This window comes from Xyrauchen texanus, chromosome 17, assembly GCF_025860055.1.
Source record: "Xyrauchen texanus isolate HMW12.3.18 chromosome 17, RBS_HiC_50CHRs, whole genome shotgun sequence".
In the NCBI taxonomy this organism is placed as follows: Eukaryota; Metazoa; Chordata; class Actinopteri; order Cypriniformes; family Catostomidae; genus Xyrauchen; species Xyrauchen texanus.
In genome coordinates this window covers 28,246,774-28,271,067 of record NC_068292.1, presented here as the reverse complement: position 1 = coordinate 28,271,067, position 24,294 = coordinate 28,246,774, and the positions used below count along the sequence as shown (strand labels likewise).

The following is a 24,294-nucleotide window of genomic DNA, read 5'->3' as shown; positions in this document are numbered from 1 at the left end:
TAAATTGATTCCAACAAGCGCGTACCATGCACAAATAGACATTCAAACGATTTAATAAGACCTTAAAGAATATGATTCGTAAGTTCACCAAGGGTGGTGAGGGTATGTGGAGGCGAGGGCTTGGTCGATCGTTTGTCTGGCGAGAGGAAGCGGTAAGGGTTTACACCTGAGATGAATTTTTGATAATTGCTGTTTCTATGTTCGCAGTGATAGAAGGGGGGAAATAAAAAGGGGCCAGACCTCAGAGTGAGGGAGAGAGAGCCCAGCTGACAAGCAACGTGTGTGCTGGCTGCTGCCATTTCCATTAGAGAAACCTTTGAGTGATTTATCTGAAGCTACACTGTTGCACATTCAAGCAAACGTGTTTGTGTTAATAATACATTTATCTTTGAGTTGTATTTGCTGTGTACCGCTTCCCCTTTCCTTGAACTTGTTACAGTGACAAAAATGTGAGTGGCTGAATGATGAAAAGGCTGAAAATTTGTTCAAATTATAGTTTTGTTTTGTTTTATTTTTTTCATTTTCAGCAAATGTATAGTATCCTGAGACCCCCCACAAAAAACACTAATATCAATATTGTGTTTGGTGCATTTTATGGTGTCTTTTGTAGGGGTAGTCAGAATCCAGTTTGTATGAAAATTATGGAATGCTTGTCCATTCAGAAATCAAATTTTAGGTTTTGTGATAATTTTATTCTTCCACACACATCCCTTATTTTTCAAAGAAATATGTTCTTTAACATTTTCACCCATAGTGTCACCTAATAGGTGAAAATATACTTACTAAGACCTGATATACCTAACAAAGGAAATCAATGTTTGTTGAAAATATATAAAATACTAATAATTACAAAATGATACACTTTTTTTTTTTCATTACATAAAATGTGCTGAATTGTAATGCACGGTCAAACTCCCAAATATTTGTCTTTTCTGAAAAGCCCAGGGTGTCCTCTTTAAAGGAATAGTTCACCCAAAAATGAACATCCTCGTTTACTCACCCTCAGACCATCACAGATGTGTATGACTTTCTTTCTTCTGCTGAACAAAGATATTTTGAGGACAATCTCAGCTCTGTAGGTCCATACAGTGCAAGTCGACAGGGTCCAAAACTTTGGGACTTATAAAGCATATGATAAGACAGCATAAAAGTAATCAATATGACTCCAGTGATTTAATCCATGTTTTCAGAAGAGATATGATATGGTGTGGGTTAGAAGCCAATACATATTTAAGTCATTTTTTACTTTAAATCTCCACTTTCAGACAGACCTCCTAAGTGCTCTTCTTTCCTAAGAGTGTTTTGTCGCTTTGTATTATTAGTGCATATCGCCACCAACTGGTCAGATAGGAGAATCTATAGTTAAAAAATTACTTTTTTTTTTTTTTTTTTTTTCTCCCCACACCTAACATTGTTGCTTCTCAAGACATTTTATGCTGCCTTTATGTGCTTTGTGGAGCGTCAATGTTTTGGTCACCATTCACTTGCATTGTATAGCTTAACAGAGTTCAGATATTATTATTAAAATATTTGTTTGTGTTCAGCAAAAGAAAGAAAGCCATTCACATGTGGGATGGCATGATGTTGAATAAATGACATTTTCATTTCTTTAAGATACACTAGGATTTACAATGGTACCTCTACAGATAACAAAAATAATTGGGTCTCAGGAGGGTTTTAGTGAAATAAATAAAAAGCACAATGATCTATGCCTTGACATACCAGAGAATCGTCTGATGGACTCGTTTCAAGACAAAAAAAAAAAAAAAATCAGGGTGACAGGACACATTCTTACTGCTAAAGTGTCCAAGCGTCATAAATGTATAAATATGCCAATGCAAGCCGCGCGCGCAGGTCATATTTCATCACTCACGTTGTAAAATCCTCCATATGTGGTCTTTTAGAACTCATCCTCCTCCTCTGCATCCAGCAGTCTGGGGAACCAGTCAGTTCTTCGGGGAGCACTGCTGAAAGCGGGACTCATTCTGGCATATAAATGTATTCCAGAATCAGCTACGTATCAATAATAAAATGAATATCATGAAAAGTTAATATAGACTAAAAAAATAAAAATCCAACCTGTTTCGTAGCAGCATAAACCCAAACAAATATTATTTTTTTTAATCTTAAATTCGGAACGCACTGTTGATTTTCTAAATATTATTGGAGAGATCATAAGGATCATCAGGATAAATGCATGACAGCCGAATAAATATCAGACTTGCTAGTCTAATGGGCATCGAATGAGTAATCAATGTGGGGATCTAGTTCATATCAAACTAGTAGAACTGCGAGGAGATTCATCGCACGGCCGCCAGATGGAGACACGAGTTCATTCAGTCTTGAATGACTTCTACACTAAAGCACCCCGTGTTAGGAAATAATTTTTCAAGTTCATCGTTATCTGTCGGACAGCCCATCGAAATGACCAATAAAATGATCAAGGAGGCCTATAAAATTTGAATAACTAATTTGCTTGCTAAATTTTATGGTTGGCAGGCAGTAACCATTTGCTAATAACAAACATGCTAATTTAGACTCAGCACTTCTCTAAAAATGAAATCACAAAGAAACCCATACAGCATCCAGCAGGAAACAATGACATTTTAATGTAAGAAAAAGTTCGTGAGATGTTTTTTCCTGCGAATTTAAATTCCAAGCAAAGTTAAATGGAAATTATGTTTCGTTTTGACATGCCATGAATAGGTGGTATTCTTTTGGTGTAGTAAAAGAACTATGATGTCAGAAAAGATACTTTAGTGAGGAAAAAAGTGTCTTTTATTTCAGAAATGCAAGCATCAACAATTAATTAAGGGAGACTGATTGTTTGTTTAGCAGAACTGTGGAGGAAGGGCTGCTCATTCATTAATATCTTAAAAATGGGTTGTTCACTGCAAAATAATATAATTGTCTAAATGAGTATTTTTGTCTTGTTTTCTGCTAAAAAAAAATATTTAAACATTCTTAAAACACGATTTGTTGACTTGAGAATCAAAATTATATTAGATATGTTTCCTTGTTTTCAGAGAAATGGAACTAAACAAAGTAATATTTATGCTTATAACTAGAAAAAAAATAAATTGATTTTTCTCACCCAATTGGAAAATAGTTGTTCTTGTTTTCATCATAAACCCCCCCCCCCCCAAAATTGTGCTAGATTTCTCTGAAAGCAAGACTTAATATCTTATGCCATTCTGCTTCTAAAGTTTTTATTTGTATTAGAAACTATTTTTTTTTATTTTTTTTTTTATGTTTATGGACCACCGCTGAGAAGAATGTAGAATGATGCAAGTTTGAGGCCAGTGATTTTAAATTGGCCTTGGTACTGCTCCAATTATTTATGGGAAATTGATTTCAGGGTACTTTTTTTTATCTTTGTGGACTTGTGGGAGAATGCCAGGCTGGGTGTATAACAACAGCAAAAGTTTGTAAAAGTCCATGAGGGGAACCTTGAGACCGACAAAGGAAATTTTCAATAATTTTACTGAGCAGTTGAATAACACCAAGTATGTCAAACTATGTTATCTTTGGATGAGAAACAAGGTAATCATCACAGGGTTAAAATTGAAATGTACCTTAAACATGTATTGTGTTTTAGCAATGAATTAAAATTCCAGTTTTAGGAAGAATTCCCCAAAAAGGTAAATATCACATGAATTCCAAGGTCCCATATTTGTTTTCACTTTCCTGCTGTGGGAAAGGATAAGGATTTGCCACCCATGCAGATATATATCTCTCTCTCTCTCTCTCTCTCTCTCTCTCTCTCTCTCACACACACACACACACACACACACACACACACACACACACACACACAGAGAGAGAGAGAGAGAAGTGGTAAAATGGGATTTCTCTGTTCAAAATTCCCTTGATGTTCAGTGAAAAAGTAAAGAATAGTTGTTACAGGGATTTTCAAAGAATACTTAATTCTGTATTCTCTTTTGCAATGGAGCCAAGGGTATTTTTTTATTATTATTTTTTATTTTATTTCTTATTTACCAAAGACAATAGGTTTTCTTTGCTTGGAAGTAAATGAAGTACTGACAGAATGCAGTTGTCCACGGAACAAAGGTGTACTGTGTGCTTTGTGCAAACATTATATGCCATTCCTTCTCAACAAATTTACATTCATTTGAAAACCAAAAGTAAAACATTTAGACACACCCCCACTTCGTATTCTTTACTCTCCTGTCCCGAACTGAAATTGCCAACATGGTCTGTCATAGTATTTTCACAAGAAATTATACCTACATTTTGCAAATGTTTAAAAGTGACAAGGAAAGTGCACTATCAAAGTGTATTGGGAGTAAAAGTAATGTGGCATCCCAAAAATAAGTTAAATGTATGGTTTAAATACTTTGAATACTTGAAGGTTTAAACTCTCTTAGTGTTCTAATCTAAACCATAAGGCATTTAGATTTGTTCTGAATGAATATAGTTAGTCAAACATTACCGGTTTATTACCTTGATTAACAGAGAATGCATACTTTTATATCCTCCCACACTGATGCTTATTCACAGTAGAGGCATGTTTGCATATTTCAAAGCAGAATAAGGAAGATGCTATTTCCGGGACACTCCCCCAAAGTTCAATAGACTCTACATTAACATACAGTTCTGTAAATATAAGGCAGATATAATCCTTCTGCGTCAGATTACAACATTTCTCAGAACAAGATCGTAGAACATACCATTCTAAAATTATATTCACAACTAGTTGAAGATTCTTAAATTGCTGTATGGAGAATGAGCAGGTTTCAGCTTTAAGTAAGAATGTTGATGTTGGAGCCATGCCCTCAAAGAGAGCTTTGTGTTTGGAATGGTATTTGGTTTCTATTTTCTTTGATGTCTGGTTTTACTCTCCCGGTCTCTCTCTTTCTCCCTCCTGCTGTCTTGCTATGTCTTTGGAATACAAAAACATCTGTGAAACTAAGAAGGGACACTCTCATTCACAGAAGAAATAGAAGCGTACCCTAACAATGTTGCATTATATTGCTGTGTACAGAATAAATTGTGTTTGTGGTTTTGTGGCACAGAGCTCAAAAAGGCTCTATAGTGGGCAGTATAATTGGTACCATATGAAGTACGTAGTTGTTTGGGCCCCTCTGAACACAGACATTATTATGAGAGCTACAGTGGAAGATGATCTCATAGCTCAGGAATGTGAAAATACACTGTTGCCGGTAATCAAGCTTTGGGGGGGTGTTACATATCTGTTCCAACTCAAAAAAAGCCTAGACTGGAATACGGATTAGACGCTACTGAAATTTAACAGAGATGAGATGAGACAGCACACAATAAAACAGATTAAGACAAAATTAGATTATAGGAAAAGAAAGAAGATAAGTTCAGAGGAGATGTGATGAAAATCAAAAATCTCCAGACTTAAGAAACGGATTAAAAAAGTGTTTCCATACAAAAATGTGTAACGTAATCAAAGGGTGTGAGACTGAGAGGATCATTGTTTTTAAAGAGTGGAACACAATGGACATTACACAAGTCCAGTCTCATTTCAAGGTATTTAAGTTACGTAACATTGATGAGTCTATACATTTAGTGTGTTGTTGTCTAGTTTTGGTTCAGCCTGTCTCTCCCTTTTACATGCTTCTATCTCAAAAGCATTACATCTGTGCATTACATAAGGCCAGGGATCCTGTTTGAGCATGTTGAGAGACCCATGTTTTGACCTCAGAACAGAATGTTTTTGCCTGAAACATGGTGACGTACCATCTCAGACCTGCAGCCCCCACTCGCATCATGACCTAATTTTGTCCTGAAACACAGCAGAATTTACCATTGTCTAAAATCCATTCTTGTCAATTCAATTAAGATTAAAATCAAGAGTGCATCAGTGTCTTAGTCACTTCTGTCTATTCATAACAGAAAATGTAATGGAAAAAAACAGACATGAATTATGGATGCATTTGTGGAATAGTTATATTTGGGTAATATATATATACAACTTTAATGGAAGACTGGCCGCAATTGCTTTTGTATTTATTGGTTTATGTTTTTGAACACAGTATTAGCTATACATTGTAACAATATACAAAATAATAAAAGGAATATTAACAAAAACTAGACTTCATAGGTGGAAGTGACATGTTAATAGTTAACTAATCATTATTGGTTTTTATGAGAATAATTTACTTGCTATTTGTTATTATCTGATAATGGCTTCTTAACCACACAGTTAGAAGGATTTGCGTATGTCCATATAGCATCCAACATTTACATCCATCAAGTCAAACTAGATAGGAAAAAGTTTATCAAAATAATTTTGTTAACTTGACAAGCCCTTGTCTGAAAGCTTAAATTTATTTAGAAAAATGTGAAGTTTCATAGGCCCGAGAGTCAGACAGACAGAAAGTCAAACAAAGTCAGACAGTGTATGACTAAGTTGGTGCTTTGTCATTACTTGGGTCTGTCTGGATGCTAGGTGTTACAACAGGGTGTTCAGGGCTGCTTTCCCAAAAGCATTGGAAGTTTAAGTTGATCTCAGAGACCACTGGCGCCAATGGTTTCTACGGTATACTTAGGCTTACGATGCTTTTGGGAAATGCAACCCAGGCTGGCTGCTAAGCATTTCTAGGGTGTTCTGGCTGTTTAGCAGGTGTTGTAGTGGTGTTCAGGGTGTTTACTAGGCACTGAAGGAGTATTTTATCAGGTTGCTAGGCATTGCTAGTGTGTTCAGACTGATTGCAAGGATGATGGATGGATGGATGGATGGATGGAGATGTGTTTAAGGCCTTGCGCATGTGCAGACTGACCTCACAGTGAATTCAGAAACAGTAGGTTGCCAGTGTTTTTGAACGTAAGAGTACATTGGAGTGGTGGTGGCGTAGTGGGCTAAAGCACATAACTGTTAATCAGAAGGTCGCTGGTTCAATTCCTACAAACACCACCACTGTGTCCTGAGCAAGGCTCTTAACTCCAGGTTGCTCCGAGGGGGATTGTACCTGTAATAAGTGCACTGTAAGTCACTTTGGATAAAAGCACCTGCCAAATGCATAAATGTAAATGAGTACATGTGAGCTCCAGCTTCATGGTGACATAGGGATGCCAAAAATTAGTTGTTTTTAGCTGTAAAGGATGTAATACAGTGAGGAGTAGGTTTGGGGGAAGAGTAACTCTCTACCCCTAAACCTGTCAGTGGAGTAAAAATTTAATCTTATATGGAAAACCTAATCCCAGAATCACGGTTATCATTCATTATGTGATTGCGAATACTCCCTGGTTTCAATGCTGCCACAACACGCTTTCACATGCTTTGTGGTCGCACCACAGGAGAAGGTAAACATATGCCAGATTGCCAGGGTACTGGAACATTCTGAAGCAACATGGCAACTTCCTGTGTGAGAGGTTTGACAGTTGAAGTTTGAAATTGAAGAAATTGTGAAAGAGGCTAGTTTGAACATTTCATCAATGGAAGCGATTTGTTTAGGGGGTTTTCAATTGTCTGTCAGAGGGAAACTGCAAGTCTGATCAGTTAGAAAAGACAACCCAATGTCAGAACAGTTTCAAGGTCTGTGCCAAGTTTGGTGGATGTAGCTTAAAGGATATGCGAGGAGATAAAATTTATATTTTATTGTCTTGGTTTAGGGATTTTTGTGAAAAGCTGTAAACTCACTTATCAACATAAACATCATGTATAAATCCTCATGTAATGACTCTCTTAAGTGTGAAAAAAGTGTCATAAATCAGTTTAAAAGTGTCAACATCACAGAGTGTAAAACATAGCAGGTACAGGAGTAAACACCACAGCAGGTGGAATCTGGCATATGTGACTGAATGGTGGGCAGTAAAACTGAAATGCAGGTGGTTCTATGACTGCAAGAGATATCGCATACAAACATTCACAATATGCACACCCAGTTATAACAATATAGCCTCTACTCTATATGTCAAGCACATACAAACACACATAACCTGCCTTTTGTGCAAATGTTAATGTTGCCTAAACAGTGAATTTCTTTAAAAGCTATAAGCAAGAGTACATTTTACTGTTGAAATGGTTTGTAGTTGGTTATTTAATTTATTTAAAATTTGCTTTAGTCCATCCTCACTATTTAGCAGTCCAGGTATAGGAGTGCAAGTACTCGCATTGAAAAATACAGAGTAGTTTAAAGGGTGTGGAATACATTCCTACCATAGTACCAACAGGAAGGCACTAAGCAGCTATATTTTTAGGCAGTCATAGCCACACACACCTGATGTTTGTCAACAAACAACACCCATCTTTTAAGAACTATGGAAAGAATTTAGAGTAACTAAAGTTAATCTTTATACATGCTTCTACTTCCTGTCATACCTTTTGAAATAAACAAACTCTGATACACCTTTTAGAGTTTATTTGCACTTTGTAATGACTAATAACGATCTGCAGATAACTTTCTAGATGATAGTCAGAATTTAACTTGTTTTTTCTTCTGTGATACAGAGGATCCAAAATGTGTCAATACTTGAATGTATACCAATAAACATGTATATCCATATGTACCATAAGGGAATATTCTGTCATAATTTACACTAAACTAGTATGATTTTCTTTTGTTCTATGGAACACAAAACAAGTCAACAAGATCAATGCCAAGTTTCAGTGACATCAAAACATCAGGGCGTCACTAACGAGGAATAGATTTAAAACAATACCCTCTGGTATCTTCCTTCTATACAAACACAACAAGCTGTGTCATGTAGAAGAGTGCTGTAGGCGACATTACAGAAACTGTACTAAAGCAATGTCGCTATGTTGTCAGAGCGGGCTCTAAAACCCCAGGACTGTTCTCAATGCACTGAGATTTTGAGACGTATAAGGTGAGAATGATAACAAACCCCATGAAAATGTGTTTCTGAGTCCAGCATGGGAAATGAGATCAGCTGAAATAGGAGTCGGCCATGAGAACAGAACAGTGACAAGTTCTCATGTGTCTATAGTTGCACCATTTCACTGTCAAGGTCGAGGTCAATGTCCTATCAGAGTATTATAAAATAAACGTTATTTTGATGTTACTTTTGATGTCCACTTCAGTGGTCACAGGGATTGAGTCCATAGCATATAATCCTATTTTGTGTTTTGTTTTGTTTTTTACAGCATGAATAAAAGGGGGGGTTGAACTGTCCTGTGAAGTATTTAAAAAATTTAAAAACTATTTTCTAAGCTGTAAAACATAACACATACTGCATATCTGAAAACATCCCCTCCATTTTTTTGGTAACACATTTAGGGAGGTACTTTGGTAAGTGTACACAAAAGCTCTCGAACTATGAAAATTCTGCCTCTTGAATCTGATTTGCCTATATGGAATTTGAGACTGGTAATCCAACACAGTACTCAAGCTGAAAAGGTGGATAAGGAAGAAAAAGTTGAGCTGAAACGGTTGAATATGTCAAATAAGACCACAAGGAATTTGTTGAGAAACTAGAACACAGAATAGAGTGACAACACATATATGCTGCTTCACTGCAAAATGAGAAAAACAGAGGAGATATTAGAACCTGTATTAGCAGGTTTTTGGAGTGTAAAAATCCCCACAACATTTACAAGAAATATAATCATAGCAATACTATATAACGACCCCATACACACTGTCTCGGTGCTGTAACAGCAAAAAGTTAAACACTCTAAATAGCTTGCATATTAAAAACAACACAGTCATACAGATGAGTAAAAACAAATAAACAAACAAAAAAACAATCAGATCTAGAATTGTCACAAAAGTATGCAGAAGTTTGTGTCTGTATACACATTTAACATGAGGAAAATTGCTATAATCTTTAATGGGGGTTCTTGTACTGTTTTTTGGAGCATCATATTGTTTGTTTGGAGCCTGCAGCAGCACAGAATCCTTTATTCAGCAGAAAAATTATTCAGCATATGCAAAACAACTTACAGACAAGGTGAAATTGGCTTGACCCCTCTATTTATCATGTCTTTTTGCATGTGCAAAACATTTTATCATGTGCATGAAATATACACTCACCTAAAGGATTATTAGGAACACCATACTAATACTGTGTTTGACCCCCTTTCGCCTTCAGAACTGCCTTAATTCTACGTGGCATTGATTCAACAAAGTGCTGAAAGCATTCTTTAGAAATGTTGGCCCATATTGATAGGATAGCATCTTGCAGTTGATGGAGATTTGTGGGATGCACATCCAGGGCACGAAGCTCCCGTTCCACCACATCCCAAAGATGCTCTATTGGGTTGAGATCTGGTGACTGTGGGGGCCATTTTAGTACAGTGAACTCATTGTCATGTTCAAGAAACCAACTTGAAATGATTCGAGCTTTGTGACATGGTGCATTATCCTGCTGGAAGTAGCCATCAGAGGATGGGTACATGGTGGCCATAAAGGGATGGACATGGTCAGAAACAATGCTCAGGTAGGCCGTGGCATTTAAACGATGCCCAATTGGCACTAGGGGGCCTAAAGTGTGCCAAGAAAACATCCCCCACACCATTACACCACCACCACCAGCCTGCACAGTGGTAACAAGGCATGATGGATCCATGTTCTCATTCTGTTTACGCCAAATTCTGACTCTACCATCTGAATGTCTCAACAGAAATCAAGACTCATCAGACCAGGCAACATTTTTCCAGTCTTCAACTGTAAAATTTTGGTGAGCTCTTGCAAATTGTAGCCTCTTTTTCCTATTTGTAGTGAAGATGAGTGATACCCGGTGGGGTCTTCTGCTGTTGTAGCCCATTCGCCTCAAGGTTGTGCATGTTGTGGCTTCACAAATGCTTTGCTGCATACCTCGGTTGTAACGAGTGGTTATTTCAGGCGAAGTTGCTCTTCTATCAGCTTGAATCAGTCGGCCCATTATCCTCTGACCTCTAGCATCAACAAGGCATTTTCGCCCACAGGACTGCCGCATACTGGATGTTTTTCCCTTTTCACACCATTCTTTGTAAACCCTAGAAATGGTTGTGCGTGAAAATCCCAGTAACTGAGCAGATTGTGAAATACTCAGACTGGCCCGTCTGGCACCAACAACCATCCACGCTCAAAATTGCTTAAATCACCTTTCTTTCCCATTCTGACATTCAGTTTGGAGTTCAGGAGATTGTCTTGACCAGGACCACACCCCTAAATGCATTGAAGCAACTGCCATGTGATTGGTTGATTAGATAATTGCATTAATGAGAAATTGAACAGGTGTTCCTAATAATCCTTTAGGTGAGTGTAGAATTCCTAAATTAAAGACTTCATTCAGCAGAGAAAGTTCAATTATTTTCTACATTTCTTTACAAGCAAGTCATCTTACTCAGAACAAGACATTTGTTGTTGTCTCTTTTTTGGTCCATCACATTTTGCATTTTGACTGCATGCATGGATATTTTGTCACATTGGAAAAGAATGCTAAAACACATGTCTGTTTGCATGTGCAAACATTTTATCATGTGCATGAAACATAGAATCCCTGTCTTTTGACCAGTGGGGATTTCTTTAAGACTGCAAGGGAAGCTCAGCTTCCCCTATAATATCAAAAAAATAATGGTCAAATATGTACTATTGTGTAAACAATTTATTGACTAAAAATGCGTTAGAACACGTTCATCTCGAAGACGAGTTCGTTCAGAATCAGCTACATTACATATAGCAGGTCGGCTGACTCGATTTACTTCTCATACATTCCCGTAGCATCAGTGCATTTCCCTGTTGAAGCCGAAGCGTCCATTGACTTCAATGGGGCTGCTCTGAACAGTTTTTTCAGTGCTCCGAAAATAGACGGTCATTGGATAAATGCTGCGATTATGTCCCGCCCACGGACGCTCAGCGTCTCTGGGGGTGAATGAGGAGTGGGCTGGCCCGGACTCGGGCTTCAGCGTGATGATTGGAGGATCTGTCGAAAGACTGCATCTCCTTTTGATTGACAGCGAATCTCTACTAAAAGAAGTCACTGAAGCTATTTCAAGCTCAGTCCCATCGTGGATTTCTCAAGTGTAGTCGAAAGACAAACTGCTGCAACATATTTCTTTATATTTGTTTGGCGAAATTGCTAGTCAATTTGCATAATACATTTCACACAATTATACACCACATTCCTTGTTTCAGTTTTACCAAGTTTAATATATTTTGTTTTAGAGCGTTCGTTCGTTCGTTCATTCATTCATTCATACAGTAGGCTAGGCTAGCGTCGTATGGGTGAAACTGCGCACGATGGCAGACGGTGCTAATATTGTCGACCTGATTTTGGCGAAGCCATTTGAAAGTCTTCCTTACAAGGAAAAAATTAGAATTAAATAGCAGGGCAGATCAACACCTAAGATTGATTTAGTGCAAAAAATAGGGTAAATAAGTTTATAATGTAGGCCGAAAATGAGCTTCCCTTCTTTGAAAGACCAGCAGCCGCCACTGCTTTTGACGATAGATTCGGCAGACAGTTTAATTGCTTTCTGCACTTCTTCACAAGCACACTATCTTACCCAAACCGGAACAAGTATGCTGCAGAGCAAGACATTTGTTGTTGCCTCTTTTTCTAACATTGCATTTGGGCTACATGCATTGAAATTTTGTGACATTGAAAAATTATGCTAAAAAGCACACAGACATATCTGCTTGAAGAAACAACAAACATTTTATTTTTCTCACAGATGTAAATAATTCCAAATGATATGCTGGGAATTCCTGGTTTCAAATTGCTTCCTGGAGGTAACTGGGCATGTTGTTTGGCTCTTACCGTTTCCTTGTACACAGATATTCCTAAACGTTTTATGGACTGCAAATACAATCAAACATCTCTCAATTTTGCTTGTGTTAAACACGATAATTGAACATATGAAGCTTGTATAAGATTAAACTTTTTTTTAAAGCACATTTTCTATTTCTCTTTTTTCATGTGACAGTATGTGGCAAAATGCTAAAAGGAGAACCCTTTAAACCTCAAAAAATTCCCAAAAGGACTGTATTTTTTGTTTCCTCTTCTAACATGATCTCATCCTGTAAAATAAATAAATAATAATATACATCATGAGTGTGAGCTGTCATTTATGAGTTTCTTTCTGTCACGTTTCCTCCCTTTGTTAATTACAAACACTCTACTTGCATTCAAAGCAAATATTTAATCATATGAGGTCAAGAAAGAAAAATATACATATGATAACATCTTTACATATATATATATATATATATAGCGTTTCCTGTGAGAGTATGTATGATCCTATTGTCCTTTGACTTAGAGCAGCATTTATTGATAAGTCTTGTACTAAATCAGTATACAGTCTATTTATTAAATATTCCATTCTTATTGGAGAGTTTAGGAAGAAGAATTAGCTCATGGGTCAAAGTACTGCCTCTAAACTTCAACTTGTAATGTATAGTGTAGTGACAATAAAAATACACACTCACAATAGAACTTTAAGACCTTGTCAGATCACAAGAGTGCCAAATGTAGGCTGACATCATCTCTGATCTCACAATTTAATAAGGGACTGTGATGAGGAGGAGGAGGGCGGGGCCGTGACTATGCACACCTGCTCTAGCTCTCTAATTGCCGCATTCCACTGCACTTATCTCTTTCATGGGCTGATTAGTCCAATTAGGGACTGGGCATGTGAAGTCACGTCACGGCCCGGCCCTCCTCGTAGTCACAGGGACTTATCAACACGTGTTTAAACCCTGCAACAGATTAATGAGTAAGTGCCTGAATTTTTATTTACAACAGTATAGGCTAAAAAAAGTATTGGCAGTGGCCACATAGAGCTTTAATCAGCTTTAGTCATTCAAATATAAGACGAGCTTTGATAGCCAACTTTATGAATAAATATTTATATATACACTGTAAACATTGTTTATTACATTATACTGTATGTAAACGCTAGTAGTGTAAATAACTTGTACTTCATTACTATGTTTTGGGGGAATAAGGCCTACTCTTACTCTATTATACATATCCAAGTTAAAAAACACTTTATTTCCTCAGCGTATATTTTTAAAGCCAGAAATGTTTAATATTGCTTTTACTTTTGGCTAGATACTTGGGTAGACTTCAAATGTATTCTGATTTTGAAATAGGTACCCAAACAAAAGAGTAAAATATGATAATATTAGCCGAATACAATTTCTCTTTTTTTACACGCATAATATTAATTATTCATAGCCTGCAAGTCCTTTTTTCTGACACATTTGGTTAAGATCTGATCAAAGAGTATTTTCTGGTAAAGGGCAGTGGTTAAAAAAGTATCAGGAAGTCAATTATCCCTTCCCACAATCTCATTCAAATAAGTGAAAGTCAATAGTGAACTCATGAAAGCTATTTAGACTTGCATTATTAGCATTGATTATTTAGCAGTTTAGGATAGGCTATATGGTAAATACACAGCAGACTTAAAAATTATGTACAATACAACCTACGACATGAATTATAAATGCTTGGAAAAAAAAATATTTTCATACATTTCATAACTGATACATAAAGAAAAAGACATTAAAACATTAAAAAAGGTGTATGTAAAGGTCATTGTGGATGTTTAAGTAAGTGATTGTGATTTTCTGATTAACAAGCCCACCTATCAAACAATCCTGGTTGATAACTCCTCTACACATCACTGATAATAAACGCTGCACCTCGGATACCAACTTTTCTCTTGGAACGGGAGATTGAGGATGCTACAGTACATAAGGAACAAATACAAATGCTCCTTTATTCCAGAGTACATTAGATTGATCACTGAAAGAATGTTTGTTCTTGTTTTTTTCGAATTAGGTAGTTGACGCATGATGTGTCCATGTAATCTATTCCACATCGTAGGCCACATAAGAATATAAGCCATCATTTCCATAAATAAATCAGGAGAAGTGTACAGTATGTCTTAGGTCCAGTAGCTGGTCACCATTTCTTTTATCACTTATTTATATAATATGAAAGTTAAAAATATGCTACATGCATAATAATTAGAAAAGAAAAATATTGCTTACAATAAATTAGAGTACAGAAGTACATGTCGGCGTTCCAAAGGTATGTCAAATATGATTGATGATGATGATTCTTTGTTGCTATTCTTATGAATGCCTTTATTTTGTAACAGGTCTTAAATGTTTTATTTTGTCCTCTAGTTGTGACTATGTAGAACAAGAATACTATATAAACACATTTATGAGAAATGTATTATAACAAAGTGTTATTATGCAGATTATGATTATGAAATGTACATAATTTCTCTGAGATTTTAAAAGTTAGAAAAGCATTTTCTAACATGTAATGTAATGGTAAAATGTAAACATGTAATATTTTGTTTGTAAAACTGCATGAGGTGAAAGTTCAGAAAAAAACACTTTAGCAATTTACACAAACCTCAACTATTACAAATACAGAAAGTATAACAAACTATTTTAACTGGCTCTTTCACTGCTAGGTTTAACTTAAGAGAAGGTTCCAATTCCTGCCTGTATAAAAATACATTTGAACCTGATGATGAGCAAATGTCATGCAGTATGACTTGCTTCATCAATGAGCTATACCAGCACAATTTCCATGGTCAACATGTTTCACCATGAAAGACAAAGAAAGCTAGACCAGCACTAAACAAGTACTAACCAGCCTAAACCAGCCTGGACCAGCAAATAAATGAATGGTGGCATAAACAGGGATGCCAAGAAACCATCCATCCATCAATCCATCTTCTATTTCTGCTTGTCCTATGTAGGGACCCGGGTAGTGCTGGAGCCTATGCCAGATATCTCAGGCTGAAGGCAGATAAACAGCCTGGACAGGTGGCCTGTCCATCATAGTCAAGAAACAGGATAGGCTAAATTTATTGATATGGTGTATGCCAACTGACTGCTAATACTCATGTTGAGTCTTACCTCATGCAATGTGTACATAAAACAAAGCCAAGAACACTTAGTGCAAGAAACACAAGTCAGGCGACTCCAGTGACTCATTTTTTTGGTAAACAGGTGACTGATATAAACCATTAGGAACTGATTACAATTCAATCCAGAAGACATATTTAACACATAAAATCACTAAAACATAAAACAATTACAGTTACCTGAGGTGTTAGAAACTGAAACACATTTTCTGACTTCAGGGCTGTTTTATGACAGAATGTGGAAGTGACACTATTTTTCCTCATGGAATCATATGGGGGAAAGGTCATAGACTTCATTCTGCAACTGTCCGCAAGGACTAGCAGATGTAGTACACTTTCAACTACTAGTCTACCAGAACATAAAACCTAAAGACTATGGACAAAATAATAATAAATAGTAATAAAGGAAACAAAGATAAGTCCTAAAATCAAAACTTAGCACTGGATCTTTTTATGTTTATGGCATATGTTAGGTTAGATCTGAGACCTACTGTAAGCAGGATCAAACAGTTAAATGATAAGGACATTGATCGAGCAGGGACAATAGCTTCTTTCGCAAAACATCCGATGGGACCATTTGGACAATCATTTATAGCCACAGCTTTAACCAGTACAATCAAAGATAGAGCAAGATCCAAAAGTCAAACACTGAAAAGTCATCATACTGAAAAGGAAGGATTGATAATCTGCTGTAGTTTTAGGATTTTTTTGAAAAATGTTAAACAATGAAATATTATGAATTAAAATGAAAAGAAATACGTGAAAGTCTGCACTATTTATAAATCACTGATCAAATAAACAAATTTGTAACATTGACCATGTTGACTCCTTTGTACAAAAAGGGTCAGATTTCCTTGCTTCCATTGAAACACAGGATGATATTTTGAACATCATAACATGGATAATCAGGTCTTTGCCAGCTTGAATGCATGTTGTCATTAAAGGAAACAGGAGACATTCCAGAGACTTAAAAATATTTGTTTTTATCCAAACGTTCATGCTGATAATATCAATTGTAATGAAAACATTTGTATATTTTAGAAGAAGGCAGTTCTGTGGACAGAAATGCCTTGTTGATGAGAGTGGTCAACAGAGAATGGCCAGACTGTTTCAAACTGACAAAATCTAAGGTAACTCAGATAAACGCTCTGTAAAATTGTGGTGAGATGAATAGCATGTCTGAATTTTATTCTGAGATGCAGGTTGGCATTGTTTTGGTGGCATGAGGGGGACCTACGCAATATTAGGCAGGTGATTTAAATGTTGTAGCTGATCAATATATGAGCAATTAATCTGCAATTCTTTTTTTAAGAGGCATGTTAATTTTATTTTTTACTTGTATTTGTTTATATTTATATACACTACCGGTCAAATGTTTTGAAACGCTTATTCTTTACTATTATTCTAAAATGTGATAAATTATAATAAAGTCATCAATTATGTTGTGACTAAACTAAATCCAAAATAAATCAAAACTGTGTTATATTTTAGTATCTTCAATGTAGTCACCCTTTGCCTAGAATTTGCAGACATGTACTCTTGACACTTTCTCAACCAACTTCTTGAGGTATCACCCTGGGATACTTTTTAAACAGTATTTAAAAGGCATTTATCTATTTGTGGCACTTATTGGCTGCTTTTCTTTATTATTTGGTCAAAGTCATAAATTTCAAAAACTTTTTTTTATTAAATTTGAGTTTTATAAACTAAATAAATGAATATGGTGTCACAATGATATTTTTGTCTACAAAACTAATTTAAAACATTTAAGCATATGCCTTTAGATCAAAACATTTCAGTCAAGTGTTTCAAAACATTTGACCGGTAGCATGTGTATAAATTCTGGTCAATTTTGTTTTCATTGATTTTTTTTGTAAATAAACATTTACACAAAGTTATTTGGGTAATTGACATGCAATTTTAAGCATTGTCATCAGTGTCCTGCTGTGTAACACTTTCTTCTTATAACTATTTTAAACAACCTTTTATGATCTTGTATAGCTATATACATATATACACATATATAATATATTGTTATTATATTTTTTTCCCACAACCTCACGTTAACTAAGACAATAGTTTATTTGCACTTCTGGAAAAAAGTTGATTAAGATCTTTAAAATGTTTTGAAGAAATGTTGACTTGACCTAAAATACACACTTTTGTTTGTACTTTCATGTACATTTTAAATATCTGTATGTTGGAAAAGAAAGTTTTCAGATATGTTATTTGTCTGAAATATAAATGTCTTATTTTAATGCTTTCTCTAAAAAATACACTCATCACATGCACAATGGTTTAATATGTTTTAAAGTTATGACAATTTTTGCACTGGTGGGGCCCGTTGTCGTGACTAGCATTCAAAAGAAATGTATTTTTGTTCCAACACAAAATCTGAAATATAGCCAGAAAATTTAATAAATGATCCGGTGTAATGTGTTTGGTGGGCCGCAATGGGCCATAAAGTCCAAGGCCACTTTTAGTCCCAGTGCGCCCCCGTTTGATAGTGCACTAGACACTGTAGAACAGCAGAAGATCCTGCAACCCTGAAGAGAATCTACACTGTCATTAGCCCATTTAATCCCACCAAATGGGGTGAAAGGGGTGTAAAAGTTGTTGATTTATTTTACACGTAGTTGTCAATTGTAAATGACAGTGCAGACTTTTTTCACATGAGTGGTGCAAATAGTCACATTACCAGAGCTACTTAATTCCACTGTGCTCCTCTAAACATTATGTCTGTTAATACACACCAACTCTTTTGGTAAGGTAGGTTGTGTGTAAATGACTGAAAAACAATAAATACATCTGAATGAAGCATATTTTGTCCACTCATGAGATATTGCAATTAACTACAAGAAAGCATGTGATTAATCACAATTAAATATTTAAACCGTTGACAACCCTATGAATAATTTCAGTCTGTACCAGTCTCACTTGTTTTTTGGGTTGTTTTTCATGAAGCTTCAGGTTTTTCTACTGTAGCAAAGACTGTAAAGATTAAGACACGTGTCACATGGCTTTACCTGTATTCCACAGAGTTTAACAGCCATGTGCTGCCTGGCTCAGGTAACCACAGCAGGTGCTGCTACAGTGAGCTGGAGGATCAGGTGAGGCCCTGTGTTTGTCATTACCATAATCCTCATTAGACCCCACGGATGGCCTGTAACAAGACACAATGCCAACTGAGCAAACAAGAACACTCACACAAATATTGTTGAGCCTAGCCAGAAAACCAACAACAGGCTACTTCCAAATGAGGGGACTCATTCAAAGCTTTTCAGGACAGGTTTGTTTGCTTATGGATCCCCTATTCAAATAGGCCCAAATTGTCAGGTTTTCAAATAATTCCCCTTTAAAGTAGACCAAATTGTTGACAGTTCCAAGGAATATCCTAGTTTATTTTTATTTTAAATAAATAGTTTGTTCAAAAATGAAAATTCTCTCATCATTTTCTCACCCTAATGCCATCCCAGATGTGTATGATTTTTTCTTCTGCAGAACACAAATAAAGATATTTAGAAGTATATTTCAATACTGTAGATCCTCAAAAATCAAAGTGAATGGTGGCCAGAACTCTGAAGTTACAAATATCAAATAAAGGCATCATGAAAGTAATCCATATCATATAAAGAGAATAGTAAAGTATTAGCTAGAGTATTATCTTTTTAGAAGTTATGGTGGTGTTAATCGTTTTAGCTTCTGTTATTAATTTCTTAACTTTTATGTGATGTTTGGACCTTCAGATTTCTGGCTACCATTCACTTGCTTTGTGAGGAACTACAGAGCTGAGATATTCTTCTAAAAAAATCTTCATTTGTGTTCTGAAGAAGAATGAAAGTCATACACATCTGGGATGGCTGAAGAGTGAGTAAATTATAAGAATTTTCATTTTGGGGTGAACTATCTCATTACAGAAGTTAATAATTACTGTTAAAAGATGTTTTGACCAGCAAATTTCTGGTTTCAGGAGTTTATTGCATTCGGTTGTATAATATAGCGATGCTAATGAAACAAACTCTTAATGATCCTTTCTACCATTTCAAAGAAAACATCACAGCATTGCGCACACCTGTTCTAGGAGTGATGAACCATGACACAAATTACATTTTTCAAATAGACAGATCATGATGACACCCCTTTGGTCTCTTTCTATTGAGGAAACAAAGAATATTCTCTGACAGAGGTCAATAGATGTCCGTAAGATCGAATAACTGTCTTCTCACTGAACTCTCACCTGAGATCCATAGTCTGGTTCAAGGTTCATCAAACACCTGCAAGGAAACTTTCAATCAACACACTTTTAAACTTACCTTTCCTTATCAAGGGTATGACACACACATTTGCAAAGCTCTCAAAAGCCATTTCCGGAATGTCCATGCATTATGAATCCCTTTTTAACTATGGAAATTAAAATTCTCAACTTTTTATTGAGATGTAGAAGTTCAAGTAAGTGAACAAGCCTTTAACATGTTTTGTGGAAAACAAATTTAGGTTTAACATTGTTTGGCCAGGAATAACATGGGCTCACAAAAGTTCAAATGTGTGCTGGAGTTTATTATCAAGAGAAAAACTAATTGCTGTATTCATGAAAAATATATTTGGGGGAAATAAGTTTATAATAAGGTATTAACATTCACAGTTAAAGATATCATTCACGTTTTTTCAGGGAACACAAATTATTTTAAGTTAGAAAAAAAGAAGAAACTAGTAGTTAGGAAGAATGCTATTCATATGAAAGTTTCGTAAATCCAGCCCCAGAACACTCTCGTTTGAAATTTGGAAAAGGTGCCTTTACTGTATATCCAAAGGTCTAATATGATGGTGGAAAGAACTGTCAGAAACTGCTGCTAAGGTTTCATTATGCCTCATGTGATCTTAAAAATAGGTCCATTCAGCATTAAAAGGTGAGACGTGTTAAAGAAGTGCAATGTCAGTTAAATAAATCACATGATTCCATAGTGTGACAGTCATGTTTTCAAAAGCTATGCCCTCCACGTTACACCAAGGGAAAACTGGCACATTCAGCACCTTCAGGCAAACTGTGTCAAACAGAGAGATTAAGAAATCAATTGAGAAACTTCCCCTTTAAAGGAAAGAACAGAAATTGATGATAAATACTGAGGTTACATTTACTACGTAATGTTTCCTGTAGATTAGTAACAATACTGTCTATCTCCAGTATCAAATGTTCTTTCCTTTCTAATCAAGAGAACAAATGTTACACCTCAGATGTGTGTTTGTAAGGTGTATGACATTCACATTTTGTGCTTGTGTTCTTCACAAAATAAAACTCTTTTTGGGACAAGAACAGATTATGGAAAGGGGACAGTCTTAAATTGACAGCAGTTGAGAAGTTTGGTTTTTAACATTAATTATAGTTATATATTCTTGTGATGACTGGGAATTGACAGAAGGGTGGGTGTCGTTTGAATATTTATAATAAAGTGTTAATATCCTTAGGTTCCTTGGGTGGAGAGTGAATCAGCAATATGTGACTGAGTAACACAATACACTCTTTGAAATAAGATACGTACATTTTCCCACTCACCAAATGCCATTCACAAACATCAATGAAAGACCGTCAAACCTCCTAAAATGGCCGCAGAGCATAGTGCCACTTCCTTTTTCTAAAGGATGGGAACCTGCTTTTAGTGAAATGGCAGTTTACACAGGAAGCTTTAGAAAGATCCCAGAGAAGCTTTGGGCTAGAAAAACTTTAAAGCTATGATTAATGGGCCACATTAACACAATTTATACACTCTGTCTTGCCACACATTAAACTGTGCACTAGAGTGGCTAAACTGAAAAGTATATAGATTAAAATTCCATGTGGCAAAGGATTAACTGTAATCTTCATCTAAGGAATTAACCCAAAACACCAAAATTACAATTAAACAGAGCAGATTCCATTGTTCTGAAAAGACTTAAATGCTACAGGTATCAGCTGCTTAAGTTTAATGTGCATTATGCAGTGAACAGAATATTCAGAGGTATAGTGATGTATAGTAGCATTTTAAATGCAAAAAAAAAAAAAGTGCATCCAGAATGTCAAATCCCTGCTAAATAAAAAGTTTAGCAGCCTTGCGTGGTTCTCAGTTGCCATAATTGTCCCACATTACTTTTTTTTTTTTTTTTGACAGAAAAGCTTGAAGGACTCAAAACAAAAATCACCACATTCAGATTACAAGCCTTTTAAGACTAAATTATCAGATAAAGCCAGGAGATGTTGATAAAAGCACCTCAGGTCTAAATGAAAGATATTATGTGTAGATTACTATTAAATGACAGAACAAAGATTCCATTCTAGAATAAGGAAGTGACATCAGGAAAAGTTTTTTTTTTTTTTTTTTCTTCCCCCACAGTCTTTTCCTATGGCTAGTTCTTGCCACAAGACCCTTAAGAGTTGTAATGTATGATAGTCTTTCTTAATCTTAGCATTAATTCAGCTAAAAGAAAAAAAAATTGTGAACTCTTGCTTGTATGCAGAGCGCAGCCAGAAGTGGGCAGAACACATAGATCTCTAGAATAGAATAGAAAATTTCACATGTAATTCCTGTGTAAACACTAAAGGAAAGAGGAAAAAAAAAAAAAACAACTGGCACTGAAAGCAAGCCTTCTGGCATGTCAGCAATTCAAGGACTGCACAGCTGAAAATGATTTTTAATTTTTCATAAAAAAATACTTTTGATGTAATAATAAAATCATTTTTGACCAGATTTTATATACAGGTGCCATCCATAGAAATCTGTTAGTTTGTAGTCCTGAATCCTTTTCAGTTTTCAACATTTGTCAAAAAAATCCAAATAGATTCACCGTATCCAATAGACAAGTGCAGCTCCAACAGTAGCCACACTACCAATGGCCATCAGAGTGTTTCTCACAGTTGCCTCTGTATCCGGGACATGAAAAAATTCCACAAAGCCATCCTAAGGAGAAAGATTATATCTATGTTAGGACCGGTAATAAAACATCATGCAAAAGTAGCCCTTAAAACCAAACAACATTTTTCCAAACAAAATTGCACATTTCACTTACAGCTGCTTTGAAACAACGCCATAGAAATCAATTTGACTTGACAACATAAATGTATCCTCTATACACAAATGGCACAATTCACAATTAGAGTAGCCTCCATGAGAGCACGAACTCACCCATGCTTTGTTTTTTAGCAGCCAGTCCCGTTGGGCTGAGAGAAGATAGGAAGAGATCTCTTCCCCCACCAGACTCACACACTGGCTCCGTCCTCGGTCATTTTGGTACTTGCACACCAATGCTCCGAAGGCCAGCAAGCTGGCAATACGACCCCAGTTAGTGATGCCGTCGCTGAAGAGCTCCTTGGCAACATTCTTGACGAAGCTTACATCATCCCCCTTCTCCTCCAGATTCAGACGCGTGATCATACCTGAGAAAACCAAATATTAGTCTACACAGGAAGTCATGAATGACCAAGCTTGAGTCATGAATGATGTGGCGCAACCTGCCGGGCCAGGTGCGCCTTTAGGGCGAGGTTGACATATACCACAGATTATGTTAACAATGGTTGAACTGCTCTTATCAATCGCTGAACAGAGTTTAAAGGCCTTTCACAGCAAACGCAAGGTGTCTCGAGACGCAGTTTTAACTAGGCAGAGTGTCTAAAAACGCGTTTGTAATCATGTTGTGAAGACGTCCGTTTAGAGCATATTTACATTAAAAAACAGCGCAGGTGAATGCAAATACAGATTCGGTGTAAACGGCCCCTTACAATAGGCCTACATAAGCAAAACGAAAGGAAAACAGCAGAGGATGTTCATTTTTCATGCAAAAATGAAACCATATTGACTTCTAATCTTACCTGTATAAGCGATTTCGTGCTTTACAACGAGACTTGCAACAACTCGCTTCATCGTTGACAAAACCTGATTTTTCCCAACCTTAGCATGAGAGAGTGCGGTAAAATCTTTCAAGAAAGTGTTAATAATCTCTCGTGTGTACATATTCAGGGCTGTGTCGGTGGTGGACGTGAAAACATCATCTATTTCCTCGCCGTCCGACCCAGGTGTGGATGGTTCCGAGCCTTGGAGCTCGCCGCCTGTCAATCGGATCTGACTTTGGGGCTTCAGTTCTGGAATTTTCAGTTGGTTGCGAACAAAACCGACCGAGTTTTTTGTAAACGCGTTAAACGTTGCTATTCCGATGCATGGCAATAACCCGTTGCTGTTTGAAACTTTATTTGCAGCATCCATTTTTGCAAATTTACATCAGTGCCTTCAATCAAGTATATCGACGATGCATTAGGGGGAAACTGTCTTCCTTCAAAGTTTACTCTCAAATTGTTCACTACATTTTTCTTTGCAAACGCGGAAGTGTTTATTCAGGAAGGGCTTTGTATTTATACCAACGACGTGGGCCTGGTCTAATGGGCGTGTCTAAAGCGAGTGTCTTGTACTGGCCAATCATTGACAGCTTTGATAAGGGGCCCTGGG

The 24,294-nt window shown here is 36.3% G+C and overlaps 1 protein-coding gene across 1 annotated transcript; it reads right to left on the bottom strand.

The window, feature by feature from the left end:
• Positions 1–21,761: 21,761 nt before the first annotated feature.
• On the bottom strand, positions 21,762–24,159 carry LOC127657947 (induced myeloid leukemia cell differentiation protein Mcl-1 homolog). The gene is made up of 3 exons (XM_052146971.1): positions 23,664–24,159; positions 22,981–23,231; positions 21,762–22,755 (listed from the first exon to the last, which is right to left on the bottom strand). Exons 1-3 carry the CDS (start codon positions 24,052–24,054, stop codon positions 22,639–22,641), a joined length of 759 nt encoding a protein of 252 aa, XP_052002931.1. The 5' UTR covers positions 24,055–24,159; the 3' UTR covers positions 21,762–22,638.
• Between the last annotated feature and the right edge of the window lie 135 nt (positions 24,160–24,294).

Excerpts from the sequence above, each read along its gene's own strand:
- LOC127657947 (XM_052146971.1), bottom strand. The coding sequence starts at position 24,054 with ATGGATGCTGCAAATAAAGTTTCAAACAGCAACGGGTTATTGCCATGC. Across the intron at positions 23,232-23,663 it reads GCACGAAATCGCTTATACAG|GTATGATCACGCGTCTGAAT; the intron begins GTAAGATTAGAA and ends TGGTTTTCTCAG. Across the intron at positions 22,756-22,980 it reads TGCTAAAAAACAAAGCATGG|GATGGCTTTGTGGAATTTTT; the intron begins GTGAGTTCGTGC and ends CTTTCTCCTTAG.